The sequence below is a fragment of the Suricata suricatta genome, chromosome 14 (assembly GCF_006229205.1).
Source record: "Suricata suricatta isolate VVHF042 chromosome 14, meerkat_22Aug2017_6uvM2_HiC, whole genome shotgun sequence".
Taxonomy (NCBI): Eukaryota; Metazoa; Chordata; class Mammalia; order Carnivora; family Herpestidae; genus Suricata; species Suricata suricatta.
The window spans coordinates 64,769,168-64,787,406 of NC_043713.1; the positions used below are offsets into that span (position 1 = coordinate 64,769,168).

Genomic DNA, 18,239 nt, shown 5'->3' on the forward strand with positions numbered 1-18,239 from the left:
TAGAAGGCTTATGAAAGACATTGAAGACGACACAAAGAAATGGAAAAACATACTGTGCTCATGGGTCGGAAGAATAAACATTGTGAAAATGACATTATACCCAAAGCAATCTACACATTCGATGCAATCCCCATCAAAATTGTACCAGCATTCTTCTCAAAGCTAGAACAAACTATCCTACAGTTTGTATGGAATCACAAAAACCTCGAATAGCCAAAGTTATATTGAAGAAGAAAACCAAAATGGGAGGCATCACAATCCCAGACTTTAGCCTCTACTACAAAGCTGTCATCATCAAGACAGTATGGTATTGGCACAAAAACAGACACATAGACCAATGGAAAAGAATAGAGAATCCAGAGCTGGGCCCACAAATGTACGGTCAATTAATCTTTGACAAAACGGGAAAGAGTATCCAATGGAAGAAAGACCACCTCTTCAACAGGTGGTGTTGGGAGAACTGGGCAGCAACATGCAGAAGAATGAAACTAGACCAATTTTTTACACCATTCATAAAAATAAACTCAAACTGGATGAAGGACCTGAATGTGAGACAGGAAACCATCAAAATCCTAAAGGAGAAAGCAGGAAACAGCCTCCTTGACCTCAATCGCAGCAATTTCCTCCTCGACACATCCCCAAAGGCAAGAGAATCAAGAACAAAAATGAACTATTGGGACCTCATCAAGATAAAAATCTTCTGCACTGCAAAGTAAACAGTCAAGAAAACTAACAGGCAATCGACAGAATGGGAAAAAATAGTTGCAAATGGCATATCGGATAAAGGGCTAGTATCCAAAATCTACAAGTAACTCACCAAACTCCACACCCAAAAAAATGAGTAATCCAGTGAAGAAATGGGCGGAAGACATGAATAGACATCTCTCCCCATTTTTACACAAAAAGCACCAAACTCTGCACACATTGCTCTTTATTATAACAGAAACTGGCTCAGTCTCCTCTTCAAGCCAAAGAGAGCTTCCCCACCTCTTCTGGCTGCTGTGCAGCACTCTGCATGTTCTATAACGATTTCACCTTCCTGATGGATACTTTATTTGTCTTCAAGTCTTTTGTGACTACACACAGCCCTGCATCATGTCTCCTTGCTCGGACCTCATTTTGCACATGAGCAAACATCTGTAGACAGGATAAACACCCCAAGTTGGGCTTCTTGAGTTCAAGGAGGGCATACTTGTCATGTTGAATGCTCTTGCTAGGTTATTCTCCGTGTTAGTCACCAGTGACTTCATCTTAGTCCCTTGAAGCCTGTGTGTGTTCCCTTGTGGGCTTCTGCAATCCTGGCACCTGCCACCTGTGGATAGACAAGTAAATCATCTGCAGACTTTTGCCACCTCCAACAGTACTTTGCATTGTGAATGCTTTGTACCATTTCTGCGAGTCATGACCATAGGTACCCCTCTGCCCTGGGACAAGACCTGCAGTTCAGCCCTCATTGGCCACCAATGGCTGGCCTGATCTGTTACCTAAACTCCAGCCTTGTGAGGTAGACCAGCAAGCTGCCCTACAGTGGGCTTCCGGAATGTTCTCGGGTAGAGGTGTGGTGAGGCAGGGGAAAGAAAGTGTGGGTCAGACATTGGGTGTGGCTTCTGTAGCAACTAGTGAAAGCCAGAGAGCACCTTGCCCTACCTGGGGGCACTTTAGCACTGCACGATGCTGGGGCCCAGCTGACCCACATTCAAACTTGGAAGATCTCGTTGAAAGTCACTGAAAGTAAAATAGTGGCAAAGCTGGGGAGCCCAGCACTCTTGGGTAGAGTTAACAACAGGACAAAAGGTTCATGATATTCTGGAAAGTACTTTCTCCATGTCAATCAAATTTTTAAATACATCCGTCTTTGGGTTGATTAATGCAACTTCTAGGACACTCTCCTGAAGAATTGGCTGAGCATGTTGACCAAAGATATGAATTTATTGCAATGTTATTTGGGAGGAGGGGGCAGAGAATGGCAACGGCCTACATATTATTGGCAAGAGGCTTGTTCAATAACATGCATGTTTAGGGGCGCCCGGCTGGCTCAGTCAGTGGAGTATGCAACTCTTGATCTCAGGGTTGTGAGTTTAAGCCCCATGTTGGGCATAGAGATGACTTAAAAAGTAATAATAATAAATGTTTTAATGTAGCCACTTACCAACTGTGATGGTTGGTAAGTGAGAGACCAGAATACTAGTGTGATGGAGTACTATCCAGCAGCGAAACACGAATCCGTCAAAACTACACTTATCCACACACGGATGACCCTCCCCAGCTGTCAAGCAAGAAATAAAAGGGGAAAAAAGAGCAAGTTGTTGAAGGATTCATGTGGCCTCACTGCATTTGTATGGTTTTCAAACACGCCACATACTGGTCAGAGAAACTGACGTGTAACATTTCCCACAGTAAATTACAGCAACATAATAATACTGCACGTGATAAATGATGATTCTAGGGGCACTTGGGGGGCTCCGCAGGTTGAGCAGCCGACTTCTGCTCAGGTCATGAGCTCATGGTTCATGGGTTCGAGCCTCGTGTCGGGCTCTGTGCTGCCAGCTTGGAGCCTGGAGCCTGCTTCACATTCTGTGTCTCCTCTCTCTCTGCCCCTCCCTGCTTGTGCTCTCTCTCTCAAAAATAAATGTTAAAATTTTTTTTAGATAATGGAAATTCTGAAGGCCAAGTTCACAACCATCGTTACTCCCAGGTGGTGGAGAAGAAGGAGAAAGTGGTAGGAGTGCAGATGGGAGCTTCGACACACTGGTTGAATTCTATTTCTTCAGCAAAACGTGTATCTACATGGGTCTTTGTTGCCTTAGTCTTTCCCTCTTTTTTGAGTGACTGGAATATTTCAAAATGCATTTCTTAGTAGGTAACAGAGCAATACACACAATGTAATAACCCTGAGGATGTTCAGATAGAAAGTGACAGCAGCACTAACAGGGCCTGTCAGGCCGCTCTGTGAGCGCTGGGCTTTCCCCCGTGGTTTCACCTTGCTGTCTAACACCGTGAAGAGAGAACACTGGCATGATCCCACTTTACAGCCGAGAACAGTGAGGGCCCGAGAAGGGAAGGGAGTGTCTGGGGTCTCGTGGACAGTGAGCACTGGGCTGAACCTGGCAATTCTGACTCCAACCCCACATCCCTCTATGTGCTAATGCAGCTTTTCTTTCTTTTTTTTTATTATTTTTTTTAACATTTATTTATTGTTGAGAGACAGAAACAGAGTGCATGCAGGGGACAGGCAGGGAGAGAGGGAGACACAGGATCAAAGCAGGCTCCAGACTCTGAGCTGTCAGCACAGAACCCAAAATGGGGCTCAAACCCAAGAACCATGAGATCATGACCTGAGCCCAAGTCAGATGCTTAACTGACTGAGCCACTCAGGCACCCCTGTGCTAATGCCGCTTTTAAGGGAAAAAATACTTTATTATTTTTACATCAGTACATTTTCTTGGAAGATTAAACAAAATCCTACTCACACTGATTCTCCTTAGAAGGCAGAATTGGTGGACATGGTGGGGGAGAGGCAGTGCTTTTGATTTCATACCTTTCGGGTGTTCTTGCATTTTAAAAAATTGTTTTATAGGGAAAAACTATGTGAGGGTGTGGGGAAAAGGAACAAGCACGGAAACAGGGTCAGAATGTAGCTAACTTTACCCCAGTTTGCTCCATGATATTAGACAAGTCGCTTCCTCTCTCTGAGCCTTGATTTTATTTTTATTTATTTATTTTTGTGTGTGTGTGAGAAGCCTCAGTGAATTTCTTTGGCTTGTAGAATTTCTTTTTTTATAATAGTTTATTGTCCAATTGGTTTCCATATAACACCCAGTGCTTCTCCCCACAGGTGCCCCCCTCAGTGACCATCACCCCCTTCCTCCCTCCCCCTCCTCCTTCAGCCCTCAGTTTGTTTTCAGTATTCAATAGTCTCTCGTGGTTTGTGTCCCTCTCTCTCCCCAACTCTCTTTCCCCTTCCCCTCCCTATGGCCCTCTGTTAGGTTTCTCCTGTTAGACCTATGAGTGCAAACATATGAGCCTTGATTTTAAACAAAAACTTTTTAACATTTATTTTTGAGGGACAGAGAGACAGAGTGTGAGCAAGGGAGGGGCAGAGAGAGAGGGAGACACAGAATCTGAAGCAGGCTCCAGGCTCTGAGCTAGCTGTCAGCACAGAGCCCAACACGGGGCTCAAACCCATGAACTGTGAAATCATGACCTGAGCCAAAGCCAGACGCTTAGCCGACTGAGCTGACAGAACTGTTCACGGGGTTGAGATGAGAGCAGGACCCTGCTCTGTGGTGTGTAAATCACTGCTTGAATGTCAGTGCTGTGACGTGGGCACACAGTCACAAGGCTGCTATTGAGGTCATAGATGGACCCCAGTGCCCGCAAGCCCACCTCTGCTCTTTCTGTCAGGAAGTCTGCTCAAACCAGGCGGGATGGGAGCCCCAAATCTAGCTGGGGGGTCCTTGTTCCTGTAGGACTGAGTGAGCCGGGTAAGCCGCCCCCTCTCCCCCGGCTGTAAGCAGTCGAGTTCATTCAGCAGGTCCCACTATTTGCTATTCAAGGTGACCTCCGGCCCAGGGCTGGCAGGACTCAGTGCCTGCTGAATTGATCAATGAATGAATGAATGAATGAATGAGCAAGTGAGCAGACATGAATAGGAGAAGGAAACTCAGCCCTCACTTAATTCAGTTTCTGTATCTATAAACGGGGATTAGGCTAAGACCTTCTCCACCCTAAAGGTCAATGACAGACGTTCAACAAAGCTAACCACCCCCAGGAACGAGAGGGAAGATCTCCGTGTGAGGCCAGTGACAGTGCTCATGATCCAGAGGCGATTTGCCCCACTTGTGGGACATTTGGCAATGTCTGAAACCATTTTCTATTATTAATTTATTTTACTTTCTTTTTAGGGAGAGAGTTGGGGAGAGAAGCAGAGGGGGAGAGAAAGAGAGAATCTCAAGCCGTCTCCACGCTCAGTGTGGAGCCCAGCTCGGGGCTCAATCCCACCACCCTGGGATCATGACCTGATCCAAAACCAAGAGTCAGACGCACCACCAACAAGGCCACCCAGGAGCCCCTAGAATCGTTTTCGACTCTGTCACAACTGGAGGGGGGGCGCACAGGTGTATTGAGTGGTGGCCAGCATTCTTCAGGGAGGTCCAGCTGTTCCAGATGGCCTGGCTTTGTTCTCTTTTGATGTGTGTCGGTGTGGATTTCTAAGCCCCAAGTAGCCTTGTTTCCTTACTGCAGTTAACATGCTGTGTGGCCCTGGGCAGCCCCTTTCTCCTCTCTGGACTGCCCTTCCCTGGGCAGTTTGTTACCATGAATTCTAGGAGCCTTTGGGTGTTTAAGATGTGATAATTATATATTTAATTTTTTTATTGTGTCCGTTTGGGGCAATTTCTTCCTTCCTTCCTTCCTTCCTTCCTTCCTTCCTTCCTTCCTTCCTTTCTTTCTTTCTTTCTTTCTTTTTTTTTTTGAGAGAGAGAGAGAGAAGGAAACTGGGAGGGGCAGAAGGAGAGGGAGAGACCCCCAGGCAGGCTTCCAGCACAGACCCTGACACAGGGCTTGAACTCACAAACCATGAGACCATGACCTGAGCCAAAATTAAGAGTCAGACTCTTAACCAACGGAGCCCCCCCACCCAGGCGCCCCTGCCGGGCAGTTTCTTACTGAGGAATGTGAAGGTTCGAGAAACCACCACTGAGTCAGGCATTGTTAATGATGCGCAGCATCGTGACCCATGTGTCCGTAGTACCCTTTACCAGAAATATGTCAACTGATGCACCGGCCACCGCTGCCTCCTGGAAGTCCTCACCGTGGACAGTCCGGTGAGGGAAGGATTGCTGTCCCCTCACCGGGAGGCCCCACGGGGTTTGATGACTCAGCTCAGGAGTGAGGCGCATCTGCCGTAACAGATGCCGTCTGCTTTCCCTCGGCCCCCCCCACCATGAGGTGCTAAAGGCAGCAGTTCAACCCAGCTCTTCCCGTATTTTTTTTTTTCACTTAAGATGGTATTAAATACTTACTATACCCATTTTGGAAAATGCCAAGAAAGGGAAGGAAGAAAAGCCGGACCACACACAGGCAACCGGGGCGCCCATGCTGTGCCTACAATAACATTGTAACCACATCGGAGACTACATTCATTGCGCTGAGCATGGAGGAAGGCATGGAATTGTAGGGTCAAGTATTGTCCACCTGAGAGGAATAGAACTGTGTGTGTTATTTACACTTAATTTTGTTAAAGTTTGAATTTCCTTTTTTTAAGTTTATTTTTTTTAAAGAAACAGAGAGGGGGGAGGGGCAGAGAGAGAGAGAGGGAGAGAGAGAGAATCCCAAGCAGGCTTTGCACTGTCAGCATGGAGCCTGATGTGGGGCTCAAACCCAAAAGGCCCTGAGATCATGACCTGAGCTGAAACCAAGAGTCAGACACTTAACCTACTGAGCCACCCTGGTGCCCCTAATGTTTAATTTATTTCTGAGAGAGAAAGAAAGAGAGAGAAAGAGTTGGGAGGGGGGTGGGAACAGAGAAAGAGGGAGGGAAAGGTGGGGGAGAGAGAGAGTGAGAGAGAGAGAGACCCAAGCAGGCTCCACGTTGCCAGCGCAGAGCCTGATGCAGGAGCTCGAACTCATGAAACCACGACATTGTGACCTGAGCCGAGACCAAGAGTCAGACTCTCAATGGACGGAGCTGCCCGGGTGCCCCAAGTTTTAGATGTAATTTAAAAATTAAAAACGATGAAGTCTGGTATGGTTTAAAGTAAAACAAAACAAAGCAAAAATAAATAAATAAATAAAAACCACCCAGCTCTGCACTGCAGTTTGTTGGTGGTGGTCGGCAAGGGGTTTCCACCCACACCGCAGAATTTTATGTCTCGTCCTTTTCCCTGCACGTTAGAGCACCCGCGCTCCCCAGCTGTGGTTGCCGGTACTTTCCGCTCCGTCACTTGGTGCCTGCGCCGCGCCAGGCTGTCGCTTGTCATTCCCGGCGGCTCCCATACAAACCTTCAGAGCGCGTTGTGAGTTCTTGGCTTTAATGGGACGCTTCGTAGTCTAATCTTCCCAGTGCTTCTCCCCATCCTCGAGGGCGGGCAAACGCTTCCTCGTCTTCACTATGCTTCGCTCGGTCTGCAGACAGGAGAGTGGCAGCAGTGTGTATTTAATTAAAGCTCCGTCTCTTCTGTCGGACATCCATACTGGACTATCCGTGTGTGTCTGTCTTCCTGGAGGGCGGGCACCAAACCCTGGAGTGTCGCCTCTCCGTCCTGAGTGTCTACCAGCAGAGAAGGCTGGCACCCAGCACTGTCGCTCATCAATCGATGGGCAGCGTTGCCATGAGGCACAGAATGCCCACAATAAAGTGAGAAGCAGCCAGATGTGACTAGGATGCTTGAAGATTGTAAGTGCTCGGAGAAAGGAGTTGGTTTAATCCGGGGAAAGGCCGGCCTAGTGGAGCAAGTGACTAAGGCTCTGGATCTCGAAGGCGCTGGAATTCAATTCTGACTCCTTCCCGGGGGGACCTGGTTTTGTGTGTAACTCACCTGGCCAGCATCTCTGCTGAGAACAAGGCCTTCAGGCTGCATACGTTGTAGACCACGGATGCGCACCCATTGGTCTTGAGTGTGGCCTTGAGCGTGGCCTTGAGTTTAGAGCCAGCCAGCAAGATCCCACCTTGTGAACTCTGAGGGGAGGCAGCAGTGGGGCAGGGAGGTAAATTTACCTGCTGGATGCGCAGCTCCCCTTGGCAGTGAGACTTTCAGTGGGAAAGAGCTGACTCAGCCCAACGAGTTTACTTCCCAAAATGCCTAGTTATTGCCATTGTTAGCTCTGGCTTCACCGCGGGGACTCCCAAGCCGGGGGCAAGGGCTGTGGGGAGGAAGCTGATTAAGGGCTTTTTTCTCTTGGCTGCATTGGATCTAGTCGGGCTGGGGTGGTGGGAGAGGGCACAGGCCACGCGGAGAGTCTCCACCTGTGGCCCAAACCCACACCCCAGGTTCCTGGCTCCTGAAACTTCCAGCACCTCGAAAGCAGAAGTGACAAGGAAAAAGTCAGGCGAGGTCACAGGTTCCAGAAGGAGCTTCTCTGATACCTCTGCTGAGAGCCACCAGAGGGGCTTTCTGATCTCTCCTTTCAAGGCCCGCCCCTGGAGATTCAGGTGTCCCGGGTCTGGCAAGGGAGACTAACAAATGCATATATATTTTTTTAATGTTTATTTTTGAGAGAGAGACAGAGTACAAGCAGGGGAGGGACAGAGAGAGAGGGAGACACAGAATCGGAAGCAGGCCCCAAGCTCTGTGCTGACAGCGGGGCTTGAACTCACAAACTACAAGATCATGACCTAAGCTGAGTCAGACACTTCACCAACTGAGCCACCCAGCGCCCCCAACAAATGCATATTTTAACAAGGAGCACATTGAACAGTGAACAGCATCATTTGGGAGATTTGAAAAACACTATTGCCCACCCAACAGGGAAGCAAAACAATTGAGAGTTGGGGGATGGTCCGGGAAGGGAGACCACTTCAAGCTGAGGAGGAGAGAAAGCCAGCAATACCCCATACTTCTATTTTTACATTTTTTTAAGTTTATTTACTTATTTTGAGAGAGAGAGAATTCTAAGCAGGCTCTGAGCTGACAGTGCAGAGCCCAATGCAGGGCTTGATCTCACAATCCGTGGGATCATGACCTGCGCTGAGATGAAGAGTCGGACGCTTAACCAACTGAGCCCCCGGGCACGCCGTCCTACCCCATAATTCCTAACAGAGCTGCTAGCACGGTCTTTGGTATCAGGAAAACCGAGATTTGAAACCCAGGGCACCGCACGACCTTACAGAGTTAACTCAGTACCCCACAGCCTCACTTTGCTCAGCCGTAAAAAAGGGATGATTTGTCCCTAATAACATGGAGAAAGAATAAAATGAGACAATGGGTAAAAACCATTTAGCACATGCCTGAGACACAGTCATAACTCAACAAAGTAATCAAAAATAAAATGTTCTTGAGGCCTGGGTGGCACAGTCAGATAAGAGACCGAGACTTCAGGCTCCAAGGGACTTCGGCTCAGGTCGTGTTCATGAGTTTGAGCCCCACATGGGGCTCGCTGCTGTCAGGACAGAGCCCACTTCGGATGCTCTGTCTCCCTCTCTCTCCATCTCTACCCCGTTCCCTCTCTCTCTCTCAAAAGAAAATACATATTTTAAAAATAATAAATAACAAAATGTTATAAAAGTCACTATTATTATGGCCAAGGCACACTGATGTGCTTTGTGTCTTTTGCCGCCTCTCCCTCTCCTCCCTCACGTATGACCAAGGGGACGTTTTTTGTGGCAGGACGGGCAGAAACGAACGTAGCCACGGAACCCAAGGACTCACAAGCCAGTGTCAGGGTCCAAGCACCCTCTCTGCCCTTTCTGGCAAGATTAACAAAAGGCTCTGGGAATAATTGCCAATTACCTGATCAACCTCAGGGCTGGAAGACCTGACTAGTCTGACCTGGCCCGGCTGCCCACTGGACACGGACGGAGAAGACAGAAGAGACAGCGAAAGCCATGCCATTACGCTAGGGAGCAGCAGCCAAGACAGCGGCACCCTCTGGACCCCCAGCCTCGGGCTGCAGCCGAGCTCTGGCATTGAACCGCGGCCGGGGCCTGGGAGCCAGGCGTCCTGAACCCTCCCTCCTCTTTCTGCCCCTTCCCTTTTTCCTCATTGCATGGCCTACAGAGATGCTCAGCATCAGTCACGAAACAAAGGGACAGCGAACGTGAAAAGCGCAGCTCTCAAGCTGACCCCATCTGATCTAATCCTACGAGGTGGACAGGGTGGCTCTATTACACAAAGAGGCTTATTGGATTTGTCCAGGCTTGTGTAGCCAGGGGCTGTTGAGGGCAGGGTTCAAATCCAGGTCCAACTCCGAAGCCTCCATGCTTCTCCCCACCTTGGACCGGGAAACCTGCTTGGCCCCTGAATGACCTGCCCTCAGGTCACCGCACACCCAGTCCTCCCGTTCCCCAGGCCAGTTCCTGCCCCGGCACAATTGCAAGCCCGGAATGCGCGCCGAGTGGTAATCGATGTTACACAACAGAACATTTGTTGATGCCAGTTGCGAACTGTTGTCGTTGATATAGATTAAGCTGCCGCTGCTGACTCCATGAAAGTAAATGAGCCTTTCCAAAGGCTGTGCAGAAATAAATTTAAATGACAACGCTTAAGGGCCCAGAGACTGTGGCTGAGTGAGTGTCTGTCTGCGGAAAATCGACACGGACAGCTGTCAGTCCCGGGGCTTCTCTCCCAGGGTGTGACTCCTGTCTGGAGAGCGCCTTCGCCGTCACCGTCACCGGGGATGTTCTGACGACTCCGGTGTCCTATGGAAGGGTGCCCTCATAATGACAATAGTACAGACAGGGGTGGCGGCTGGCATGTGCTGGGAACTCTAACAAAACGTGTCCCCCTCCCATCCCAGTGCAAGATAGCCTTGAGCCAGGGCACACAGCTTGGAGGAAAGAGTATGGGCTTGTTACAACCCCCACTCATCCTTGGTGGCATGCCCTTGTGCAGTGAACAGCCTGCCCCACTGTGTATGGTGGTCCTGTCCCACAGACTGTTAGAGGCCTGTTCTCTGCTCTAGTGCATGTAAAACTTTCGTCTTTCTAGGCATCTATCACAACAAATGTGATCATTGCTCCTTCCTGTGCCCCCTCACCGTACGCATACAACTAGTGTGTGAGACTCTTGTGCCCTTGGTTTCCGTAACCCTAATGCTTAGCTCAGGCCTGGCAGGATCAACTCTAAGCCTCCACAGGCAGCAAAAGGAAGAAAAGAAGGGAGCAGGAGAGAGGAAAGGAGAAGAAGGGAGGGTCGGAGCAAGGGAAGAAGGCAGCCCCCATCTGCAGGGGGACTTGGCAAGCTTTGGGCTCCACCTTAGGCCCCCGACCCTGGAGGCAAGGACGTAAGCCCACCCCAGCCCTGAGCTAACAGGTGTCTTTTCCCCTCTTCCCCAGATGTGCCCCAAGAAGGAGATGCGGGCCCTTGGGGAGCCCCCCTGCTGCCCTCGGGGGCACTAGGGAGCAGCAGCCTGAGCAGAGACAGCCGGGAAGAGGGAGTGACGCTGGCCCCTCGGAACCCAGCCCAGTCAGGGGACGATCTTCCCGAACCCGGGCTGATCAGGACGGCCCCCTCCGCTGCCCTGTCCACCGTGCTGCCTGAGGAGGCCGCCACCAAGCGCGCTCTCCCCTCCGGGAAGAGGCTGCCTTCTCTCAAGCAGGTGAACTCGGCCAGGAAACAGCTGCGGCCCAAGGCCACGTCCGTCCAGAGAGCTCTATCCCAGCCCGCACCCTCCGGCCCTGGGCTCCTCTCCTCCGCCACCGAGAAGCCCCGCCCCCCGGAGGACCCCCAGCCTGCAGCCTCCGAGCCTCTGCGGCTGGACGGGAAGGCGGGTGCGGCCCCCACGACGCCCGCGCCCCTGCAAATCTCCCCCTTCACCTCCCAGCCCTATGTGGCCCACACGCTCCCCCAGAAGCCGGACCCTGGGGAGCCCTCCGTGCCGGATGACCCCCACGAAGCGCCCCCTGAGGACGCTAGTCCCATGACCTTTATGGACAAAGGCGAGAACGAGCTGACCGGGTCAGCCTCCGAGGAGAGCCAGGAGACCACGACGTCCACCATCATCACCACCACGGTCATCACGACTGAGCAGGCTCCGGGTAGGCCACCCCCAGACCCTCCAGGCCTCATGCAGCAGCCACGGGAACTCCCTAGGTGCAGGGGGGGGCAGGGGAGGGAGGGGAGGTCCGGGCCCCAGCATCAGTTGCCACCTACTGAGTGGCTTGACTCCGTGGCTCAGAATTAATGTCCCCATTTTAAAGATGAGACAACTGAGACTCAGAGACATCAAACAACTTGCCCGAGGCCATGCAGCAGAAGAGCAGGATTCACCCTTTTCAGCTTGGAGCAGACTCTTTGGGCCTGCCCAGAAGGCCCTCGCCTTTTCTTTCCTTTTTTTTTTTAATAGTTTATTGTCAAATTGGTTTCCATATAACACCCAGTGCTCTTCCCCACAAGTGCCTTCCTCCATTACCACCCCCCTCCCCCACTCCCCTCCCCCTTCAGCCGTGGTTCGTTCTCAGTATTCAATAGTCTCTCATGATCTGTGTCCCTCTCTCTGGCCAGCTCTCTTTCCCCCTTCCCCTCCCTGTGGTCCTCTGTTAGGTTTCTCCTGTTAGACCTATGAGTGCAAACATATGGTGTCTGTCCTTCTCTGCTGACTTATTTCGCTCAACATGACTCCCTGAATGTGAGACAGGAAACCATCAAAACCCTCGAGGAGAAAGCAGGAAACAGCCTCCTTGACCTCAGCTGCAGCCATTTCCTACTAGGCCCTTGCCTTTTCGAAGTGCTTCCACTTCGACCGTGCCATGAACTTCTCCAGACGATGAGATGCATTTCCATGTTCCAGTCCTACTGGTGTCCTCTTTTCTGGCTTCAAACGGGGAAGACAGACGCCAGCTGTCAACCGCATGTGGGTTTTGGGCAAATGCACTGTGGCCTCTCTTTTAAAAAGCGTGAGCTCAGGGTCTGAATCCTGCTTCTCGTGTGAGCTTGGCCCAGACACTGCCTCCCTCTGAGCTTTGGTGTACGCATCTCGAAAACAGGGGTGAGGAGAGCCGGGTGGCTCAGCCGGCTGAGCGGCCAACTCTCGATCTCATGGTTCCTGGGGTCAAGCCCGCATCGGGCTCTGCGCTGACAGCACAGAACCTGCTCGGGATTCTCTCGCCTCCTCTCTCTGCCCCTCCCCCGCTCACACGCACACAGGCACGCACGTGCGCGCTCTCTCCCTCTCTCTCAAACAAATAAACATTTAAAATGTAGATAAAACGGGGATGAAATATGTGGCTCTGAAAGGATTGGTGTGGTGGCCTGCACACTGGCAACGACGGTGCCGGGGGTAGGACGTGATCTTTCTGTGTCAACCACCGCTCTTTTGTTAGCGTGTTGATTCTGGGACTGAAGGCACGTTGCCAGCAGTGGGAGGAGTGGGGACAGGAGAAGGCGGGTGTCCCAGGGGCCGGTGTCACCCCACAGCCGTCCTCTGTGTCTTAATTAAAGTCCTTCCCCCAGCGCCCTGCAGTGTGAGCTTCTCCGATCCTGAAGGGTACATCGACTCCAGTGACTACCCACCACTGCCCCTCAACAGCTTCCTGGAGTGTACGTACAACGTGACCGTCTACACCGGCTACGGCGTGGAGCTCCAGGTAACTGCGGTGCCTGCCTTTTCCAGCAGGAAGTCTCTGGAGGGTTGTCTGGCTCAGGCTTGCTGTTATCCTCACAACCAGTTTGGTTCCCCCTGTGCCCTAGCCAGGGCAAACGGAGCTGGGTTTTGTTGAACGAATAGGAGTTCCCACCTCAGTGCTTAGCTTGGCCTACACAGAGGAGGGGGAAGTGTCGATTAATTGTGAGGCTTGATACCCAGAAGGAGAGTTCTCTCCTATCCCTCCCAAACACACACACACACACACACACACACTCAGAAGCCCCACCTGGCTCATTTGACTGGTAAATGTTTGCCTATGAACTAAAAATGGAAAAGCGAAGTGGCACAGTGCTCAAACATCCGGATTTAAGTCCCAGCTCTACCAGTGAAAGCTGTGTGACTTTGGGCAAGGGGCTTTACCTCTCTGAACCTTGGCCTCCCCATCAGTAAACCAGAAATAAAAAAGCTACTATTGTACAGATTTCCAGGGTGGTCGAACTATGACAGGGCACAGGGAGAAGTCGTCCAGAGCCTAGCTCAGTGCACGTTACCAGTTATCCTCACCCTAGTCCCCCGCCTTCCCCAAATGATGCCGACCCCCATCTTTAGAAGTCCCTTTTTAAAAATGGAACTAGGAGGGTGCCTGGGAGCAGGGAACCATCCACAGGAGAGGAGGGGGGGGCGTCATTGGAAGAGAAAGCTGGTCCCACGTGGTGGCAGACCCATCCAGGCCAAAGAGGTCCCGATATGTACCTCCTTCTAATGGACACTCAGGAGCCATTGAAATTTCTAGAGCTTGCAGTTTGGGTTGGTTGTGACCTAACCCGAACTTTAATTTAGGTATGGGTTTCTGACTTGGGTGGTATGGAGAGAAACTAAGCCCCTCAGCAGGAGAACCTGTGGTCTTGGACCCCAGAGCTTAGCACAGTGTGAGGCGCATAGTAGGTACTTAATAAATGCTCATGGAATTAAAATAAATCAGAGGAAAGTTGTCGTCCATCTGTATCTGGTACTCAGTGGACTCTCTGCTTCCATTCTGTGTCTAATGCTGGATAGAGCTCTTTACCAGGCACAGAATGCCTTTGCTGAGCACCTACTATGTACCCGTCACAGCTTCATACCCTGAGGAATACAGTGGTATGCAAACTGGTGCAGTACCTGCCCTAAGGAGTACGTTTTGTGGTTGAGACAGATGCACTTAGAAGACATTAGGAGCCATTTGAAAAGGTCCCCAGTGGGTGTTTATCGGGGATGTTGTAGAATCACAGTAGAGGGATGGGCAAGGCTCCTTGGCAGTCAGGGAAGGTCTTACAGAGAAGGGCAATTTTAGTGGGGCTTTGGCAAATGAGTAGGAGTTTGTCAAAGAGGAAAAAAGAATAAGGTGTGTGATCTGAAAGAGACAGGACTTGTGGGTGAGGCCCGCCCTGCTTATATGAGGGGCTAATATGAGGTTGGGATCCCAGCATAAAGAAGAGGCCTAAAAATCAAGAGTGGGCCCTGGGAGCTGACTAAAGAGCCCACCTACCCCTACTCCCCTTTGTACAATGTCTTTGTGCACAATTAAATGATCCCCCTTCTCCTCCAAGCCTGGAAAGCCAATCTGGAAGATCAAGTGTGCAGTTCCTTGTGGAGGTTCTGGGGTTGGGGCCATCGTCCTAGAGCACAAGAAAGTGGCCCTGAGAATGCCCGGGAAGTGAGCCCCTCGTTCCCGCACTTACCATTTCATGCAGAAAGGGGAAGAGTGAACTCGATCGACATAAATGTTTATCATGCCCCTGCTACGTGCCAACCACTGTTCCAGGCCCCGGGGATACTGAGCAAATGGGGGGAATGCCTGCCTTTGTGGGGAAGGCATTCTGTCTTACACTCTGGTGGAATGCCTTATTCTGTCTCCCTGGAGACTGGGCTTCAGGCACAAGCTGATCAAGCCCTTGCCCTCCGCTCCCTACTCCCCCACCATCTCCAGGAGAACTGACCTCAGCTGCCGGCCTGCAGGAGCCTTCCGGGTCTCTGCAGTGCCTCGTTCCTGCAGCTTGGGTTTACTCTGGTCCCTCAGCCCTTGGGGAGATGCAGGGAGCCTAGATGTTTCCAGGGCTGGGGCTTGGGGCCTCCCTTGACTGGGGGCTGGCGGGGGCTGCGGTGTTGGCATCGGTTGGGGTCAGTAGGGGGTGCTGCATTGGGAGTGAGCGTGTCTCTGCCCCTGCCTGTGCCCAGGTGAAGAGCGTGAACCTGTCTGATGGGGAGCTGCTCTCCATCCGCGGGGTGGATGGCCCTGCCCTGACCGTGCTAGCCAACCAGACTCTCCTGGTCGAGGGACAGGTCATCCGGAGCCCCACCAACACCATCTCTGTCTACTTCCGGACCTTCCAGGACGACGTCCTCGGGACCTTCCAACTGCACTACCAGGGTAAGCTCACGGCAAGGCTGTAGCCGTTTGCCTCAGTTTCCCTCTGGAGCCCAGCATTCCCAAACTTTTTGTGCCCGAGGCCCCTCTGCCAGTTTGGACCCCCTCTCAGAATGTTTTGAAAAGCACAAAATAAAAACAAATAAAATAAAGAAAAACAAAAGCACAAAATAAAAGCTACCCAATTAAAAAAGGAAGCCAGTCATCCTGAATTACAGTTGTCAAAATATTGTTTTAATCTGTGATCTCATAATCTGCGTGCCTCTTTATTACCACATTAAATAATAATCTCCTTGGCAGTCATGATAATTACTGTAATTTCAAAAAGCTGAGGAACATAAGCGACATTGTCAAGATATCTATTATGATATGAAAATATCCACGATTTCTCGTGGTGACGAAGTCACAAGTTCTACAAACATGTCAGTTTGTCACCTACATTCACGATGGAAGGAAACGCCACAGTTCAGTTAAAGGTGAATGAAAACAACAAGCCACTTGTTTCCTATTCAGGTTCATGGCTCCTGAATTCATTTGACAAATGAATCCCATGGAAGTCCACAGGCTTCTGGTCAAGAGCCCCAATGCCCGCGGGGTCCTGCTCTCTCTTTTCTGTGACAATGTTTCTTCCTTCCCTTTTAGCCTGTTTCTGAGACTCCTCTCTTGCTTTCTGCTCATCCTGCTTTTTTCTACCCTTCCTTCTCATTCCCTCCCTCTTTTTTGCCTCTTTTATTTCTTCCTTTCCTTCTCCCCCTCCATTCTCCTTTCCTTCTGGCTCTCTCTCCCCCTCCCGTCCCATTCCCCCACCTCCTGAGCCCTGCCCATCCCTCAGATGACTTCCCTTAGCCAGAAGCTCTGAATGTGCACTTCCCAGATATCTGCTCAGGAAGTAGAGTCTCCACTGACACATCTGGACGTCGGGCACCATCCACGGTGACGTCAAATTGACCAAACACCTGGAAAAACAGTTCACTTTGAACTTTTCCCTTGGGTGTTTCTGAACCAGGGGGATGAGGGTACATGAGAGACTCTATTTCATGGCCACATCCCAGCGTGGAGGCCGCCCACTGTTGTCTCTGTTCATTACAGGATGGGGAGAAAAATAGCTCGTGGGCCCTCAAGTTGGATGGAATCTTCCCAGAGAAGTCCTGGGACTGCTGACACCTTACGCAGCAGGGGTGCTCACACCTGAGGGAGGAGGCCTGGGGAGGAGCTAGGACGGGTCCACATCCTCTTAGGAAACCCGAGACTCAGCATGGCCCCATAGGACCTTCTGCTGTTCCCCACTAGACACTGGACCAGCCGTGAGGTAGAGACCGTTGTCAACTCCTCTAGAAAGATGAGGAGAGCCAAGTTCAGGTCACTGTGTCCCTTTCTCCAAGTCACATCATTCCTAAGTGATGGAGGAAGAACTTAAACCCACACTGGCCTCCTCCAGAGCCCGACCCTGAACGGGTAAGGGCAGCTTTCTCCAAGCTGTCATGTCTTTTGGCGGTTCCTGAAGGGATGCTTGTTCTAGATCGGGGCGGGGACCCTGCGTGTGTCACAAACACTGAAGATGTTCGTGCTGGTAGGACTCACCTACCTGGGTCAGATTGCCTGTCCTCCGCTCAAACAGGTGGCCATTCTGTGTCCATGTGGAGAGGGGCTCAGATGACGTGTGAGAACTCATTTTTCACCCCAAACCTGTGCTCTCTGGGTTGGGGGGGAGTGCAGGGTGGGGACCCTGGAGCCTAGAAAAAGTGCCAATCTGGCGGTCTCTACATCCACAGGAGTCATAAAAATACCCCACCTGGCTCTCCAGAGTTCCCCGGGGGTCTCTTCTCTTCTCCTCGGCACAAACGGGCTCCCAGGATGTGGGTCACATTCTTCATCTCTTTCCCTCTGAAACCTGACTGCCTTTGCGTGTCTTCCCAGCCTTCATGCTGAGCTGCAGTTTCCCTCACCGGCCCGACTATGGGGATGTCACAGTGATGGACCTGCACTCAGGCGGGGTGGCCCACTTCTACTGCCACCTGGGCTATGAGCTCCAGGGGGCCAGGACGCTGACCTGCATCAACGCCTCCAAGCCCCACTGGAGCAGCCAGGAACCCATCTGTTCAGGTACGTGCTAGCCTCAGCGGCCCAGAGAGCCACTCAGAGAAAAGACCAACCCCAGTGCATTAGACTGACCTTAGGAGTAGGTGCTCAGCCCCGGGGAAAGAGGCTGCTCCCAAGATCAACGACCACTACCATTTAAACCTGTAGCTTGTGGGGGAGAAAATACACATAACCTAAAATGTACCATTGTCATGCAACTGTTACCACTGTGTAGTTCCTGAAGGCCCTGGTCACCCCCAAAAGGAAACTTTGTACCCATCTGGACTCACTCTCCATTTTCCCCTCCCCCTCCCACCTGTGGCAGCCACCAACATGCTTTCTGTGACTACCTATGGATTTGCCTATTCTGGACATTCCGTATAAATGGGATCATACAATACATGTGGTCTTTTGCAAGTGGCGTCTTTCACTCAGGATCATGTTTTCAAGGTTCACCCACGTCATAGCATGGTTAGCAATTGATTCTTTTCTGTGGGGCTGTGTACTATGCCAC

The 18,239-nt window shown here is 51.1% G+C and overlaps 1 protein-coding gene across 1 annotated transcript in view; it reads left to right on the plus strand.

Annotated features, from left to right (window-relative positions):
- The first annotated feature begins 4,360 nt into the window (after positions 1-4,360).
- SEZ6L (seizure related 6 homolog like) overlaps positions 4,361-18,239 on the plus strand; it is a 73,668-nt gene continuing 59,789 nt past the window's right edge. Inside the window, exons 1-5 of the mRNA XM_029921599.1 lie at positions 4,361-4,484; positions 10,994-11,695; positions 13,110-13,243; positions 15,457-15,649; positions 17,564-17,749. Coding sequence (XP_029777459.1) covers positions 4,361-4,484; positions 10,994-11,695; positions 13,110-13,243; positions 15,457-15,649; positions 17,564-17,749 — 1,339 coding nt within the window. The remainder of the gene's footprint in view (positions 4,485-10,993; positions 11,696-13,109; positions 13,244-15,456; positions 15,650-17,563; positions 17,750-18,239) is intronic.